At 44.3% G+C, this 17,904-nt stretch overlaps 1 protein-coding gene across 2 annotated transcripts in view; it reads right to left on the bottom strand.

The window, feature by feature from the left end:
- The window catches only part of CAP2 (cyclase associated actin cytoskeleton regulatory protein 2), a 40,416-nt gene extending 24,624 nt beyond the window's left edge, over positions 1–15,792 (bottom strand). The window contains exons 1-3 of one of the 2 annotated variants that reach the window (XM_081206472.1): positions 15,386–15,792; positions 8,648–8,778; positions 4,831–4,931 (exon numbers count right to left, since the gene is read on the bottom strand). In XM_081206472.1, coding sequence (XP_081062598.1) covers positions 4,831–4,931; positions 8,648–8,768 — 222 coding nt within the window. In that variant the 5' untranslated portion in view covers positions 8,769–8,778; positions 15,386–15,792. Of the gene's footprint in view, positions 1–4,830; positions 4,932–8,647; positions 8,781–15,385 lie in introns of those variants that run through there. The other variant, XM_081206474.1, reaches the window with a different exon arrangement.
- Positions 15,793–17,904: the final 2,112 nt, after the last annotated feature.

Consider the following 17,904-nt stretch of genomic DNA (forward strand, 5'->3'; position numbering starts at 1 on the left):
TTCTGGCCCCTTTTTTTTCTGGAAAAAGCACTGGTTATTTCAAAATTTACAACTATGCATTTACATTAGTGTAAACAAATTCTGTATATTTTTATTCCTTTTTTGGCAATGTGTCAGTGGCTAACCAACAAAGGTCAGCGATCAAACTTTAGAATCTTTCTGGGATGCTAGGTTGTTTTTATTTCTTTTAAGTGAGGATGATTTTCCCCCTCCCCATGCAAGAGCACTAACAAATAGCATTCCCCACCTGTAGCGTGAATGGCTGCAGCACAGTCTACCATCTCTGGCTCCTACCACCTCATTATTCTGCCTGTGTAGAGCAGATCTAATGCTACCTACATTACCCAGTGTGTTGAGGAACTGCCTGCTTTGTAGTAACTTTTTCTCCAATGTAACCTTTACAGAAGCGTGGGAGGAAGTAAGATCCATCGCAGATGCTGGCATCAGAATGCATGCTGGGGGAGTTGAAATGGAAAAGATCTCTATTTCAAGTTTCATATCAGTTAACTGTTTATTTCTTAACTTACGCATTATTTTATTATCATCTTTTAATCCTGCCTTTCCTTCAAGGAGTTCACAGCGGCACACATGCTTCTCCCCTGCCCTAATTTATCCTTACAGCCCCTTGTGTAAAGTTGGCAAGGCTGAGAGATGCTGGCTTGCTTTATGGCAGAGTGGGAATTTGAACCCGGGTCTTTCCGATGAAAAGAACAAACTAAAGTCTAAGCTTTGTACAATAAACATGACTGTAAATTATTATTGTTCCCGCTAACAGCAAACTCAGGTAGCTGAGTGTTGACAAGATTGGAGCCAAAACAGGGCCAGCCGAAACCAACCAAGAGGGAGCAGCTGTTCTGGTGATCCCTGAAGTATGCACAAGTACAAACCTCCATAGGAGGCAAAACCCACAAAAAATAACAGCCAGATGAGGAAGGCATGCTCTGTGCCCTTGAAGGAACATAGAATGTTGAGGATCAGTTGCTAGGGGCATGCGAAAAACCATGAAAGGCAAGGAATGACCTGCTTAAGTCCCTTGCAACTTATAGTATCCTGGGTTGCTGGATATAGCTGGGTTGCTGAACAGCAGCTCTCCTGTTGGGTGAGGAAATATTGCAACCTTTCATTTCTCTGAAATCCACTCGGGGCCCTAGTGCCTGAACTGTTGGCATCCGTAGCTGTCTCAAGAAACAATGGGGGTGGCTCATTAAGCTGCTCAGCTGAGGTGAGGAAAGAGCATGATGTGTCCCTCAGCAGAGGTTCTACCCCTTCCCTGAGACCTCCAACACCTCAGTGCATGAGTACCTATATAGAATTGTCAAGTATTTTCTTCGTGGTTTTCAGTTTGGTAACATGATGCAATGGCTTTCTTCCGATGGGAAATCGCTCAGATTCAGAAGGAGGTAGACTCCACCATGGGAGCAGGGCCTGGGCGGGAGAGTGCTAGAGTTCTGTCTGGTCCTGTTACATGGGATCAATTCCAATCTGTTACCTCCGAGGATGTGGACAGGCTGCTTGGACAAGTGAAACCGACCACTGTCTCCTTGATCCTTGCCCATCCTGGCTGATAAAAGCGAGCCGAGAAGGGCTGGGCGATGGGCTCTGCGGGGTGGTGAATGCTTCCCTCTGTGAGGGAGCCTTCCCAGACCTGCTGAAAGAGGCGGTCATTAAACCGCTTCTTAAAAAAACATCTTTAGACCCGGCCAATTTGGCCAACTATCGCCCAGTCTCAAATCTGCCATTCTTGGGCAAGGTGATTGAGCAGGTGGTTGCTGAACAACTCCAAGCACGCCTGGAGGAAACGGACCATTTGGATCCCTTCCAATCGGGATTCAGGCCTCACCACGGGACTGAAACTGCCTTGGTCGCGCTGGTTGATGATCTCCGGCGGGCTAGGGACAAAGGTGAGAGCTGTTTCCTAGTTCTGCTGGATCTCTCAGCGGCCTTTGACACCATCGACCATAACATCCTTCTGGACCGTCTAGAGGGGCTGGGAGCTGGGGGCACTGTCATACAGTGGTTCCGCTCCTTCCTCCTGGGCCGTGTCCAGAAAGTGGTGGTGGGGGATGAGTGTTCAGACCCCTGGGCTCTCACTTGTGGGGTGCCTCAGGGTTCTGTCCTCTCCCCCATGCTTTTTAATATCTATATGAAGCCGCTGGGAGAGATCATCAGGGGGTTTAGACTTTGGACTGGGTGTTCATCAGTATGCAGATGACACCCAGCTCTACCTCTCCTTTAAATCAGAACCAGTGAAGGTCCTGTGTGAGTGCCTGGAGGCGGTTGGAGGATGGATGGCGGCTAACAGATTGAGGTTGAATCCTGACAAGACAGAAGTACTGTTTTTGGGGGACAGGGAGCGGGTTGGTGTGGGGGATTCCCTGGTCTTGAATGGGGTAACTGTGCCCCTGAAGGACCAGGTGCGCAGCCTGGGAGTCATTTTGGACTCACAGCTGTCCATGGAGGCACAGGTTAACTCTGTGTCCAGGGCAGCTGTCTACTAGCTCCACCTGGTACGCAGGCTAAGACCCTATCTGACCGCGAACTGCCTCGCCAGAGTGGTGCATGCTCTAGTTATCTCACGCTTGGACTACTGCAATGCGCTCTATGTGGGGCTACCTTTGAAGGTGACCCGGAAACTGCAATTAATCCAGAATGCGGCAGCTAGACTGGTGACTGGGAGTGGCCGCCGGGACCACATAACACCGGTTCTGAGAGATCTGCATTGGCTCCCAGTACGTTTCCGAGCACGATTCAAAGTGTTGGGGCTGACCTTTAAAGCCCTAAACGGCCTCGGTCCTGTATACCTGAAGGAGCGTCTCCACCCCCATCGTTTTCAGCCCGGACACTGAGATCCAGCGCCGAGGGCCTTCTGGCGGTTCCCTCATTGCGAGAAGTGAGGCTACAGGGAACCAGACAGAGGGCCTTCTTGGTAGTGGCGCCCGCCCTGTGGAACGCCCTCCCATCAGATGTCAAAGAGATAAATAATTACCTGACATTCAGAAGACATCTTAAGGCAGCCCTGTTCAGGGAAGTTTTTAATATGTAACGCTGTACTGTTTTTAACACTGATTGGGAGCCACCCAGAGTGGCTGAGGAAACTCAGCCGGATGGGCGGGGTATAAATAATAATAAATAATAAATAATAAATAATAAATAATAAATAATAAATAATAAATAATAAATAATAAATAATAAATAATAAATAATAAATAATAAATAATAAATAATAAATAATTATTATTATTTACATAAACCTCTTAGAGATGTGTGTGTGTGTGTGTGTGTGTGTGTGTGTGTGTGTATACATACATTAAGTTGTATATAATCATTATAAATAAAGTTATTAATGTTTTATCATTCCCTTTATGTCTGACATTTGGGTGTCAGGCTGAATATTTAAGTAGCAAAAACAGTAGCAGGAGGAGGAGGTATCAATGAGCAAGCCAGATGAGAAGTCACAGAAAGACAAAGACGTGCTCATATTTTCAGGCTAGGGGTTTCATCCTTTGGAAACCAGAGTCTTCAGACTGGGGGTGGGGTGCAGCTTACGAGAGGGGGGTCTAAGGAACAGACTCATAAGGCTTCAGTTCACCTGCAACCACTAAATTGGACCAGACAACAATCGGGTTGTTCACAGGTTGCTGGATGCTCCGATTCAGGGGTAAAGGGCGGAAAGCTGTGGGACTAACACAAAACACCTCAGATCTGTGCCTAGAAAGAACGATACAAGCAGAAAACTGCTTGGACTCAGGCAAAGTGAGGGAGAGCCCATAGCTGCTAATCATGGTGCTATCCATGGTGCTGAAGCTACTGGCTTCCCTCGACCCCATGAGTTTCTGATATGTAAGGGTCAGAGCAGCATGGCTTGCTGAACTGAACAATGAACAGGAGTGCAGCTCCAACTTATTCAACCCTAACCTCTAACTTTCTATGCATTGTTCAGCCAAGTTCTCTATTTTTGTCATTTTCTATAATAACACATTCCTAAAAGGTAAAGGTACCCCTGACCGTTAGGTCCAGTTGCGGACGACTCTGGGGTTGCATGCTCATCTCGCTCTATAGGCCGAAGGAGCCAGCATTTGTCCGTAGACAGCTTCCGGGTCATGTGGCCAGCATTACTAAGCCGCTTCTGGCAAACCAGAGCAGCGCACGGAAACGCCGTTTACCTTCCCTCCGGAGTGGTACCTATTTATCTACTTGCACTTTGGCGTGCTTTCGAACTGCTAGGTGGGCAGGAGCTGAGACCGAACAACGGAGCTCTCGCCGTTGTAGGGATTCGAACTGCCGACCTTCTGATCGGCATGCCCTAGGCTCTGTGGTTTAGATCACAGCGCCACCTACGTCCCTTACATTCTTACCTATGGTTTATTCCTACATTGTGAACTTTTATTCATGTGTTTTTTATATTACAGTATTTTTTTAAAACAAACAAATGTGGACTATACTTCTGACTTAGCAAAACAATGATCCCAAGTTACTTTTTAAAAAAGAGGACCTTAAGTCCAAACAACCTTTTGGTTCTAAATGTATGTTCAATGATAAGAATAAGGGTTGCATCAAACTACGGAAGACAAGACTCATTTAAATTAATGTGCCTAAGTTAGTTATGCTTCAGTGGATCTATTAGCATTGGCTACAGCCCTATGTTTCTGACAGCAATTAGCAGCGTGAGAGAAATAGTAAGATTTTGGGCTCAGCCATTGCCATAAGAATAAATGTATAAACGATAAACACTACAATTTGCTTATGGAGCCAGACCTGTATTTATTTTTTATTTTTTGAGAAAATCACAGTTGCCGTATTCAATCAGATGGTAAAAAGAGAAATACTTACATGTGTCTTCACATCACCATCAAGGATCTTGCTATTTCTCAGAAACTCAGCTACACTCCCCTTTAGGATTCTATCAAAGGCTTCGACATACGGTGCTACATCTGCGGGAGAACAGAACTTCACTAGATCTGGCTGAGAAGGTTCATACATTTTGAATGCTTTGACATCTAAGATTAAAATCCAACACAACTGGAAGATGTTTCATAGAAGCATTTCTACATCAGAAACCAAAATAGCAGCATGTGATTTGAGTGCTGGCCTGTGGCATTTATTTATTTATTTAGTCATTCATTTTATCAAATTTATGTATGTATTAACTTTATTTCCTGCCCTTTCTCCCAAAGGAGCTTAGGGTGGAGAACAGAAAGCAATAAAAATAAAATAAAAACGTATTTAAAACAATTCCAATACAGATGCAGACTAGGAAAGATCAACTACTTAGGCCTTTTGCCCCTGAACTGTTTCTATGCCAGCTGATCATTATAAGAACTACTATTTAAGAACCGGCGCCCGAGTTTGCTTTATTCCTCTTCCCCACACGGCCCCTTTCCATTGTGTGTCATTTTTTAGATAGTAAGTCTGTAGGCAGGGCCTGTCTTGTTTTAACTGACTGTATGTAAGCCACTATGGGAGTCTCTTTGGCTGTGAAGAGCAGGGTACAAATGTGCTAAACAAACATAATGTGCAGGAAATTAGACAGGTGTCCTTCTGGGCTTTTCTCATAATGGAGTCTTAGATTAATAACCATGAGTACTGTCTTGAGTGAACTGTATTTGAATGCTAACGTGTGTGATCCAGTGTAAAACAGAAAGTATTTTGAGAGGGTAAAATGTTTGTTTGTTTGTTTAAATTTATATACCACCCTATATCTGCAGGTCTTAGGGCAGTTCACAGAATAAAATCAGAATATAAAACCACAAAATACACAATCAAAATAACAACAACAACCCAACAACCCCCAACACATTTTTAAAGGAAATAGGATGCCAATTATTATTATTATTTTCATCTGAAGATTACAGGGTGGCTTACAATATAAAAACACAAATGACAATAACCAATGGCTTCCCATTCTTTTCACTTGCAGACTCTCAATATTACCTGTGAACAGGCTGTCTGTTTTGTATCATTCTTTTCTCTCTCCCTCCTTTAAGCTTAAAGAATTTCTGGGCTTCCATGCATTTGACAAATGCATGTTCTCGCATAGCCTTTCCTTGCATCATCTACCTCTATAGGTACCGTATTTCATGTTGAACAAAACAATTTCCATTTTGTGTGTGTTTTGTTTCTTTCTTTTAAAGCAAGTGGCAGGCTTCACGGTGAGTTCAAATGGTAGCTACCAACTCTGCTTCCCACTTTCAGGACTAACTTCTTGATTTATGACAGCATGTTTTAGATTCTGATAAACCACTCTGTGGTTCTGCAATTAAATCCAGTTTTAACTCAAGTAAGAGAGGGAAGACGCTGTATTTCATCAAATCCTTGGGAAACAGAATGAGGTAAACCAAAGAGGGTAATTCGGTGGTTGGAGCTGTATGCCGGTTTGTGAAAAATGACCACACATATATGAGGCAAGGTCACAGAAAACAAGGATACTGAGCAGTTCCAAAAATGTCATAAACATTTCTCCTTCTTGACCTTCTTTCTCGCTGCTGATCACATTCTCTTTTCCCCTCTTTGCTTTCTCCTCTTTCTTAACAGATTCTGCCACTTTTTCTTCTCCTCTTCGTTCTTTTGCTTCTTTGACATTCTTCTGTCATTAATTCCTACTTCTACTTTAGCACAGCTGAGTGTCTTTGGCATAAGTCCAGCAAGTTGGATGCCTGAATGCACTAGATATAATAAGCTTAGGCTCAATATCTTGAGAAAGGGGTTAACCGGGTGGTTTTATTAATTATCAGTTACAACAAGTTTTCCACTGAAGGTTCTTCAGCTAGTCAGGCTCCACCCCTCACCCCCTTTTCCCAGGATTATCTCTAAACTCCCATCCCAATGCTTCTTGTGAGGAAATGTCTCTAAATTACTACAGTCGCTATACTGTGTAGACTTATGTTTTCTTTTCTTCTGTTTTTCCTTTTACTTGCTGAGCAGAACTCCTTTTCCTCTTTGACTTTTCATGCCTCTTCTTGTCAGTCTGTTTTTCACTGGTTCCAGTTTCCCTATCATCTCAGTCATCTCCTTATTTTTGTTATAATTTCATTTCCATCTCTTCTTCCTTTTTTGGGTAGAGTGACTGAAGAAGAAATGTACTTTTGTACAGCTAAATTATTATTATTATTATTATTATTATTATTATTATTGAATTTACATACTTGGAGGTCTCAGGGCAGTTCACAGAACAAAATCATAATATGAAACCAAATGAACTAAGGTAGAATTTTAATATATTTTGGGGAAAGACTGATAAGCCAGATCCTTGACATTTGGAGATGCCTGGTAGAATATGAAGTTACCCAAACCTCCACAAGTTTGTGGCACTGGTGGGTTAAAAACAACACAGTTCCAGTGGAGAATCCCCTAACCACCAAATTCTGGCTTCATAAGAGGGATTTGCCTCAGGATGGGAACAGGGAAGGAAAAGGTTAAATTCTACCACTCCATGCCTGCTGTGATTCTAGTAATGATCAACCCCTCCAGCTATGTGCATGTAATGATGCCAGTGCATTATTTAAAGGCTATGTGTTAAATAAACATATGCTAATAGATCTAGATTGGTTTTGAGAGGTAGGAGTGCTGGATTGCAGCAGTGAGACTGTGACTTGTGCAATTTAAGGGGAGCTGCATGGGTAACAGTCAGAGCAGGAGGTCTGTTAGGAAATGCTAAAAACTCTCAGGCCTGGCTCTAAGCCCAGGGTTACTTCCAGGTTATTTCTTGTGTCTCCCCTTTAAAAAGCGAACAAAGACATTTTGAAACATTTATCTGTGCATTCACAAACTGTTATGATAAGGCAAATGAATGAATGCTGTGAAAATTGCACTAAAATATTGCTTACAGCATCATATCAATGCATGTGGAGATAGTTATAATAACTTTTGAACCAATGTATTGCTGTGGTAAGTCAGAATAAGCAAAACAAATAAAAGTAAATAATAACGAGGCTTACATTTGTATGCAACATTAAACACAAACAGAACACACTGTACAGAACAAATCTCAGGAAGTTAGAAAATAGAACCAGTATCTCTTCTGCTAATTTCTATCTGATTCAGCAGTTATTCATTATAAAAAACAACAACAATCGAAACAGTAACACTGAAAGATCAATAGACACTTGAAACACTGGGTTGTATCGAATGGTGTACCTCATGGTGACAGAAGACTCTTTGATCTAGTGGAGACTTCTGTCAATGGACTGGGGAGGCCAGTTTTCCCAATTCCCTCTCCCATCCTACAGTCCCCATGGTGATCCAATGGGTTCCCCCCTGAAGATGATTTTGGAGCTGGCTGGAGACCACTGGAGGAGAGGCTACCATCAAAAATTGCCTGCCTTTCTATTCCACTGATGGATGTCTCTGCTAACTCAAAGAGCCTTCTGTTAGTATAAGGGACACTGCTAAATGCAATCCATCGACAACACATTTAATAGAAAAATCTTTTCTGTGGTCCATTAAATTATAATTATAATTAAAGCTGACATCGGCCATTTTCTGTCTGAGCCCACAAAATATTCCTTATTGCTAATTTAAGAGCTGGGTGGGGGCGGTTGGGAATCATCCAGCTTCTTTTAGAACAAATGCTACCAGCACATGGCATTTAGTAGTTCAGTTCCTAACATTCGAAATTATGAATACGGCTTCTTGAAAGACGGAACCATACCTCCATTGACGCCATTGACAGTTCCACATTCCATCCCAGCAAGCCTGTGTGAATCTGATAGCAGAGATTCAAGCCGAACCACAGCATTCTCCAACCTCTCAATCAAAGCCATTTCTGCCATTCTGGAAAAGCTAAAGACAGACACAAATAATATTAGCTGTTTCATTTCATGTGTGAATTTCAGAGAACTGTATCTCCTTCATGCAGTTAACAGGTACTATCATAAAAGCTTCTGTGGTTTTTTTTATATCATGTTACAAATATATTTGGCTGTTGTTGCTTTTTTTTAAAAAAGGATTTCAACAGTTAACATTTGATTTCTCTTATATAACATAGAAACAATCAAATATCCCGCCTTGACCAAGTACTATAACCTCTGTAACTTATTTCACACATTTCACATTTTTTTATGTAAGGTGGTGAACACTTTAGCCTACTAAGTGAAGGATCCCACCTAGACATGTTAGTCTCTAAGCATCGTCAAATATGCAATACTAGAACTCTTACTTTTTTTAAAAAAATTACAAAATAAGACAATCATACTGAGATGTCATCATAGCACTAAGTAGATTGTTCCATCAGTGCAGTGCAAGCAGTTCTGCTTATCTAACATTCCCCTCTCTCCTCCAGAGCAGGTTTGAGGAGTGGGGGGGGGGGAAGAGTCCCATTGCAATAGTAGGAATCCTTGTACAGGCTTCCACTACTGCAATGGGTTAGTTGGATACAGCCCTTAAGTCTTTTCAGCTGAAGAAGTGGCACAGCAAGAATTAAGCCCTAAGGCTGCCACCCTAAACACATTAACAGGGAAATGCTATTGTGAGAGTGTATGTGGGGAGAACCCATAGCAGAGCAACCGCCACGTCCAAAACCTGGCCAAGTAACTGCTGTTGCTTCTTCTTTTCTTCTTTCCACCCCTCCACCCATTAACTGCAATGGGAGGAAATGAGTTATGCCATTTCCAGGGCTGATGTAGTTTCAAGGGTTGTTTGGGTAGGGGGAAAGAAGAGGCTTAGCGTCCTCTGGTTCCATGGACTCCCACAACGTGCACACACCCCAAATGCCACATTTTAGGATCTGCCACTGGCAGAACACCTTCACCAGGATATTTATGCCCAGAGTGTTTTCCATGAGTGTACCAAGGACCCCCAGTGGAATACATGCCATCCCACCATAGGGTCTTCCGCTCAGAAAATGGAACAGCACTTCTGCCCCTGACCTGGCTGCATGTTGGCTATGGTTACTCTTCCATCTCTGTTTAGGAAGGATGCTGGATTAATCTTTAAACCAGAAATGGGAGAGTTGAGGCACAGTGGCCCATAGTTCATAGTTATTTTAGGAATCAAATTAAATTCAAATCAATTGTATTTTTAAAAACTCTTTTCCAACTCTCTTGTTTTCAAGAGAGCATAATTTTTCTACAGTACTGACTCGCTGAAACAGTGCTTCCAAGGGATGCCCCATCAGCAAAGATAGCAGGGAAATAGGAAGTCCAGCTCTGTTAAAGGTGACCAACCCTGTCATCGCTGTTTTAGTGTGACAGGAGTTGTTTTCATTTTCTTGCTAGTCCCATTAGTCTTCGTGAATGAACAGCCACTAAACGGAAATCTCCATCCACCTGTGCATGCATGAGTGCGCCCACACACTGCAAACCACGTGGTTTGCCGCAGGTGATGGGCACTTCTGTTTTTGAACAGCAATTCCTTGTAAATGCATTCATATGGAAGTGCTTGCTTTTTTACACTTAGGAATAATAACTTCTCGTACTGTAGCAACCAGATTGTCAGTCTCTGTTAGAATGATTGACTTAAAGTTTCCAAGGCAACCAACTTTGCTAGTCCATGCACCTGATGTATAATGCTGCTTTTTATTTTCTCTTTGCAACCAACGAAGTGTAACATTTTAAGTATCTTCTCCACCAATGGCCATGCAGAGTTTAGCGTACCCTTTCCCTCCCATGCATTAAGCTCAGACCTTTTCTTGTAATTAAGCATTCTGAAAGGCTTGTAATCCATTTAATTACATGCCACTAGTCCAATTACTGGAAGCAAGCAAATTGCCCTGCTGAACTCTAATAATGGGAACATATACATGTATATGTTATACCATGGATACTAAACTTAAGTGACCAGATCAAAGAAGAACGACTGGTAAATCTAATGTCCATTTGAAAATCTAATTGAATTGAAGACAATTAAGAATTTTAAAAAAGATTTTGAATAGTATTCCAGCAATGATTAATTATTATAATTATTTTTCATCATATATGGAAAAACGGGCTAATGATCTTTTGTCTAAAAACATCAGCAGAACACCTGTTCCAGCTTAAAACTGCTTCTTTCAAGCATTGAGACACCTCTCCTATATATACACAATTTGCCACCAAATAATGATATTTATCTTCTACATATACATCTTACATTACTTCTAGGACTACCACAATTACTTGTCCCTAGTCCTGTAGATTTCACAGTTCATTCCATATTGCTGGACAATCCAACAAGTTATTCCAGAATCCCAGAACAACTAGTGTAAAGAGGCAGAGTACATTTCATGGCAACTGCATCTTTCTCCTTGAAGAGAAACAGACTAAAATATCCTGTTCAAATCCAGCAACCTCCACACTCACTACTATTTCCAAGGAAAGTGGGATGGCTAGATTTTGCTCAGCACAAAGTAAACAATAGTGACGAATCAGGTTGGGGGAAAAGTAGTCAGATCTCAATTAAAATGTGTGTCAATAGAAGAGGCACTCAAAATAATTACCTCAGTATAACTAATTGTATACATAAGGAAATAAACGAAAAGCAAGTTGCCGATGGCCTTGAACTGAGACAGTTGTACATCCAGGAAGAGAACGAGGGTATCCTATGTTCCAGGAGCCTATTGCAAAAGAATGAAGAATATTCCAAAGAGCAACAAAGGAAGCCATAGTGGGCACTTGCAGACTGCCAGTATTTTCAGGTGGGTTTCAATCACCAAGACTATATTACACTGGTCCTTAAAGACCTATACTGGCTCCCAGTACGCTTCCGAGCACAATTCTAAGTGTTGGCGCTGACCTTTAAAGCCCTAAACGGCCTCGGTCCTGTATACCTTAGGCGTATCTCCACCCTCATTGTTCTACCCAAACACTGAGGTTCAGCGCCGAGGGCCTTGTGGTGGTTCCCTCACTGCGAGAAGTGAGGTTACAGGGAACCAGGCAGAGGGCCTTCTCAGTAGTGGTGCCCACCCTGCGGAACGCCTTCCCACCAGATGTCAAGGAAATAAACAACTATCTGACTTTTAGAAGACATCTGAAGGCAGCCCTGTTTAGGGAAGTTTTTAATATTTGTAGTTTTATTCTGTTTTTTGTGTTCTGCTGGGAGCCGCCCAGAGTGGCTGGGATATAAATAATAAAAGTATTATTATTATTATTATTATTATTATTATTATTATTATTATTATTATTAAATTTTAGTTGATTGGGAGGTTTTGCATAACCCATTTCCCTCAGACTTTTTAAGAAGAGGAATGCGATGGGTGATATGCCTTGGAAATTGTAAGATAACACTTGCTTTGTCCTATGGTCATCTAAGCTTCCCACGAACGAACTACAGCAAATGCTCATTGCCTGGAAATAACCTGTGTTTGTCAATTCTCCCATCATGTCAAGGCTTCCCCACTTCAGCTTCTTATCCATTCCAAACTAATGATGCCTTTGCACCAATCTATGGTGCATCCAGACTCAGAATACTGTGTGCGGTTCTGGACACTGAACTTCAGAAAGGCCTTTGCAGATGGAGAAGGTGAAGAAAAAGGCAGCCAGAGTGATGCAACTCCCCCATGAGCTAAGGTTACAAACCTTGAGACTTTGTAGCTTAGGAAAGAAAAGATGAGAAAGGGGGAACACGGCAGAGGTACGGAAAATTATGCACTGTATGTAAAAACTGAACAGACCATTTCCCTCCCTCTCCCTCATTATTCTAGAACGCAGGGCCATTTAATGAAGGTAAGTGCTGGTAAAAGGAAGCGATTCCTCACTCAGTGCACAGGTGAGCTGTGGAAGTTGCTACCACAAGATGTAGTGATGGAAAAGCCTGGAAAGCTTTAAAAGGGAATTAAGACACAATCACAGAGGCCGAGGCTGTCAATGGCTACTAGTCATGATGGCAATAGTCAAGTGTCAAGGGCACGCGCCTCAGTTGCTGGGGATCATGACAGAAGTACTATTGAGCTCAGGACCTCCTTGAGGGCTTCTCACATGGCTGGCCACTGTGAGAACAGGATTAGATATGCTGTAAACCAGTGGCGTAGCGTGGGGGGTGCAGGGGGGGCCGCCGCACCGGGCGCATCATCTGGGGGTTAGGGTTAGGGGCGCAAATCCACGGGTTAGGGGGCGCAAATCCACGGGTTAGGGGGCGCAAATTACTTGCCTTGCCCCGGGTGCTGACAACCCACGCTACGCCACTGCTGTAAACTGCCCAGAGTGGCCAAGGAAACTCAACCAGATAGGCAGGGTATAAATAATAAAATTATTATTATTATGTCTTTGGTCTGATGCAGCTGGCCTATTATTATGTTCTTATATTACCTAATCTGCTCCTATCATTCACAATTATTTTCCAAATGGCACAACACCTTCAGTACCTAATAATCAGGGCTTTGAATCTTCCGTTATGCTCTATTACAAAAGCTTGATTTGAACCAGCAATCAACTAAGACTACTCCAATTGGCTATATATAATATATATGGAATGGTGTTGTCCCTTAGGTATATCCTTTCACTGCTGCTAGAACCACGGTCCACGCTAGACACCCAAGGCCAGTAATGCATTAGCCTTAGTGCCGTAGTGAATAATGCACAGCCCCTTTTCATTTTTATTTAATTAAGAGAACATCTTTTATTCATGTGCCAGCATTGACAACACATCCTTTAGAGAAGCACTCAAGGAAGGAGTGAATGAACCACAAGTCCTCTGATGACCATTCTACAGACATTGGAACGAACTTTATTTTGTTTACTTCTATAAGGAAAATACTTACATTTCAAAAGTATATACTATCCTATTCTATTAAATCTTTACTTTAAAGTTCTGAAGCAAATATTTAAAAGTACAATTTAATTTAGTTTCCCTTTATTGATTAAAAAACATGTTTGCAAGCGAAGTCCATGTGGTTATATGTGATATTAAGCAGTTTTATAAGGAGCTGAATTAACTCAGTGTTCTCCACAATTTGGATGATTGGCTTTATATTAGGGAGAAAAAATGGATGCAAGTACAGTAAATAAATTCTTGTAATTTAATAGAAAAATGAATCACATCACCTAGCACTCCTGCTTTTTCTTGTGGTGACTTAAACAAAGCTTTATTTATAACTGTGTGTCGTTTTTCCTCTAACAAAGGCTTTCCTGTAATATACTATCATGTTAATAGAAGTCACTACAGAAATTCTTTCTCCAAAACTGAATCTAATTTGCAAACAAATGAACCTGACTCACTATCCTATTCCTGCAAACAATCCCTGCAGCTCATAAAATTACATTTTAAAAATTATCTATATTTGCACTCTTGGGATTATTCTGGACACTCCACAGAAAATCATATATATTTCCCCTAAAACACCCAGCTGTAAACCTTCCCCAAATCATCACCCACGCTGTGGTTAGGCTGGGGGGGGCGAGCCATCCAGTGGTTAAAAGAGGTTTTCTTTCAGCAGGGGAGAAGCGAAGGATGACACCTTGCGGGAATCTGCCACGCCCACAAGTGCCCCATTGCCACCCTGTGCCCTAGATGATTCACAGCTTATTGAGAGCCCAGTGTTGTCCCTAAACAGAATTAGGCGAAGTGAGCCATTACGAGCATCCCTTAACAGAAACCTAAGCACTGCAAACAGCCAGGTGGTTGCCTTAAAAGGCGTGAAATAAGACACGGAGGCAGGCACGCATCAGTCACAGACCTAGCAATGCCGCGGTCAGGTTGCCACCCTGCACCAACCCCGGGTGTCCAAAAGGCGAAGCCCAACGACTCAAAGGCCAACAGAAGCCCACGCGTTTTCTCTCCCCGCTGCTGTGCGCGGCTATGGAAACAAAATCACAGCAGCGCGCAAGAAACAAGCCACGTCCCTGAGGCCTGAGCTGCAGAACCAGCGCAGGTCAAAGCCCACGATGGGGAAACAATCGTCCTCCCCCGCCACCCCCCTCCGGGAGGCATGCCAGGTGCCCATTGACAACACGGTTAAGAGCTGTGGCGTTTTGCCCTGAATAAAGAGCCGGCCGCTAGTCACACCCACACCGAGATGCGATCCTGGAGAAGGGGGGGCGCAAAACCTCCAGGTTGGTTCCTTAGAGTCGACCGGGCCCCTCGAAGCTGCAGGCCACGGCTCTCCACGGGTGGGGGGAGGAGGGAAACGAGGGAGAGAGACGGTGACCCAGATTAGCCCTTCAACACACACACACACACACACACACACACACACACACGAGAGCGCGCCAAATCAATCCCCCTCAGTAGCTCGCTCCGGATTCCCGCCCCCTCCGGCCTCCCACGCCCAAGCAGAGGGGCTGCGGCAAGGCCGCTCTCTGCGGGGGTCTGTCACACGCCCAGCCAGCCCCTTCCCCGCATCTCCCTCCAAACCCCCCCCTGCTCCCCTCCCCTCCGCCCTGCCCACCCCTTGCCTGCGACGGGGGCAACCCGCCTCCCCACAGACGGCTGGCTCGCTTCGCCCCTCCCCGCCCCTCGCCAGCTGCTCTGGAATTACCTGTTCGGATGAGCCGGGGAGCCTCTCGTTCTCCTCTCTCTTTGCGCGCGGAGGAAAATCCGTGGCGGCTCACTCGCGCTCCTGCCGGGCCCCCTCCGCGCTCTTTCTTCTTGCCTTCCCCTCCTCCTCCTCCTCGATGTGAGCTGGTGTCACTCACAAAAGCCGCGCGGGAGGGGGAGGGCGGGAAAGAGAAAGAGAGAGAGGGAGAGAGATGCAGCCCCCGCAGGCGGTTTCCGGGCGCGCCAAATATAGGCAAGTCCGAAAGGAAAGGGCGAAGAGAGAGAGAGAGAGAGAGAGAGACGCTGGCGAAGAAGGAGAAAGAAAGCGAAAGGGGTGGGGTGTGGGGGAGGGGGGGAGAGAGAAAGGTGCCTCTCAGCAATATCAGCTCTCCGCTCACGCAGCCCCGATGTGTGTGAAAGGAATAGGGACTGGGGGGGGGGGCGGTTGTCACGTAGCGCTTAGGAACAGGCGCCGGTGGGGAAACCGAGGCTGGGGAGGGGCTGGTTGCGAGGAGAGGGGAGGTGCGATTCTCAGGGGAAAGGGGGCCAAGGCAAAGTTTGCCCACGCGCCTATGGCTCCCCGTCGAATCTGGAACCCCCATTCCTTAGTTTCGTGCTCTCTCTGTCCCTCCCGAGTCCGGACCAAACACGTATCTCGCCAATGCAATGGATGCATCACAAGGGCATGTTTCCATCGCCGGCGATTCTGCAACCAGAGACGGCCCTGATGCTCGGTGTTTTGTTACCAGATTCGGGGTATCCTCTAGAATTAAAAGGTATCATTGCATAATTACCAGGAAGCCTAAGCTTGGGCGGAGTCAGTGGCACACACACACACTGCCGTTTTGCCTCGCCTTTTGTACCCGCGCTCCCCTATTACTTTGGCTGAACTCCCATATGCTCAGCTTTGCTCAGTCCTGCCAGTAGATATACCGGTATTTTTCTATTAGACGCAAGGATTTCACATTTTGAGGAAAGTGAAGAGAAGCAACAGGGATAATGCAGGAGAAGCAGCGCGCAAGGCTGCAATCCTACACCTGCTTACTTGGGAGTAAGTCCAGTTGAGCACAGTGGTGCTTCTGAGTAGACATGCTTGGCTGTCAATTTATTAACATTACACTAGAAAAATAAGCTGTCAATCAATACAGTACTTTCCATACTTTAAGTACAGTATCTTGAACAATTTAAGATCAATGGCACATGGACAGGTTTGGGGAAACATAAGACCTGCCTATAGGACAAAATCCTAGGGGAAACATAACAAAATAAATATTCCAGATTAATCCCATTCACACAATTATTGTCATGTCTACTTTGACCCAATTTGTGTTTCTTTTTTATCATTGATATCCTGCATTCTTTCTCAAAAGGTTTACTCAAGCTGGCTTCCATCCTTCAACAAATGCCAAGCATCCCTAAAGAAACATGATGTATTTATAGGTCAGGTAGAACACGATTTCCGTTCCCTTTAAAACAAAGCCTTCGACAGGTAGGATCTCTCTATAATAATAGTGCCTAGACCCACTGTGGGAGAGATAGTTATAGCAGACATCTAAATCTGGAATGCTGTAGCACAGAATGTCCTAGTGATAGAATTATCAGTCCAAATACAATGGTTTAACAGCACTGAATACAGAACTGAAGCAAGTTTATGCTAGAGCACATATTATCTTATGCCACCAGTGTACGCTGTATCAATCCAAAATAATAATGAGCTTGCATTTCTGTATTCATTAACACAAGTTAGAATCCATGTTTCACCAGTAAGCATGCTTTAAGAGGATGAGTTATTTTCGAAGCCTGAGGATCTGATATTATCTCATTACTTAAGCAAAGGTTTCCCAATGTGTACATGTTAAAAGGTACACACTGGGACATAGGAAATAGAAAGAAGCTGAGGGAGGCGTTGAATACTATTTGTAATCCTGCCTTCTCCTTTGCCCCTCCATCATCCGTGGCACACAGGAGAAGGAGGAGGATCGTAAAGGGCTTTCCTTTGCACCTCCAAAGAAAGTGGGAGAATTGCAAGCCCTTTCCTGCACTCCCCCTTTCAACTCCTGATTTTGCATGTTGGAAGGGAGAGCAGAGTAAATGAAGGCTGCTGTCACTGCTAGTGGTGGAAGCAAGAAATACCGTATTTTTCGCTCTATAGGATGCACTTTTTCCCCTTCAAAAATGAAGGGGAAATGCGTGTGCGTCCTAGGGAGCGAAGACGCCATAGCCCCGCGACCCTCTCCCGGCTGGAGAGGTGACGCACGGCTATGGCAGGAGCCTCTCCGCTGCGCTTTTCCACTGCTCCCTGACCTGCTCTTTGGGGCTGGTGGTGGGCTTCCCCCCGCCTGCCCCAAAGAGCAGGTCGAAAGGAACCTGAAGCCTGGAGAGCGAGAGGGGTCAGTGCACACCGACCCCTCTCGCTCTCCAGGCTTCCAAGGTAGCCGCCTGAACGGCACCTTGTTTTAGAGCGGGAAAACAAGAGGGGGAAAGTTCTCCCCCTCTCTGTGCAGCGCCTCCTGCTGCTTC

Source organism: Podarcis bocagei (genome assembly GCF_964188305.1).
Source record: "Podarcis bocagei genome assembly, chromosome: 8".
Taxonomy (NCBI): Eukaryota; Metazoa; Chordata; class Lepidosauria; order Squamata; family Lacertidae; genus Podarcis; species Podarcis bocagei.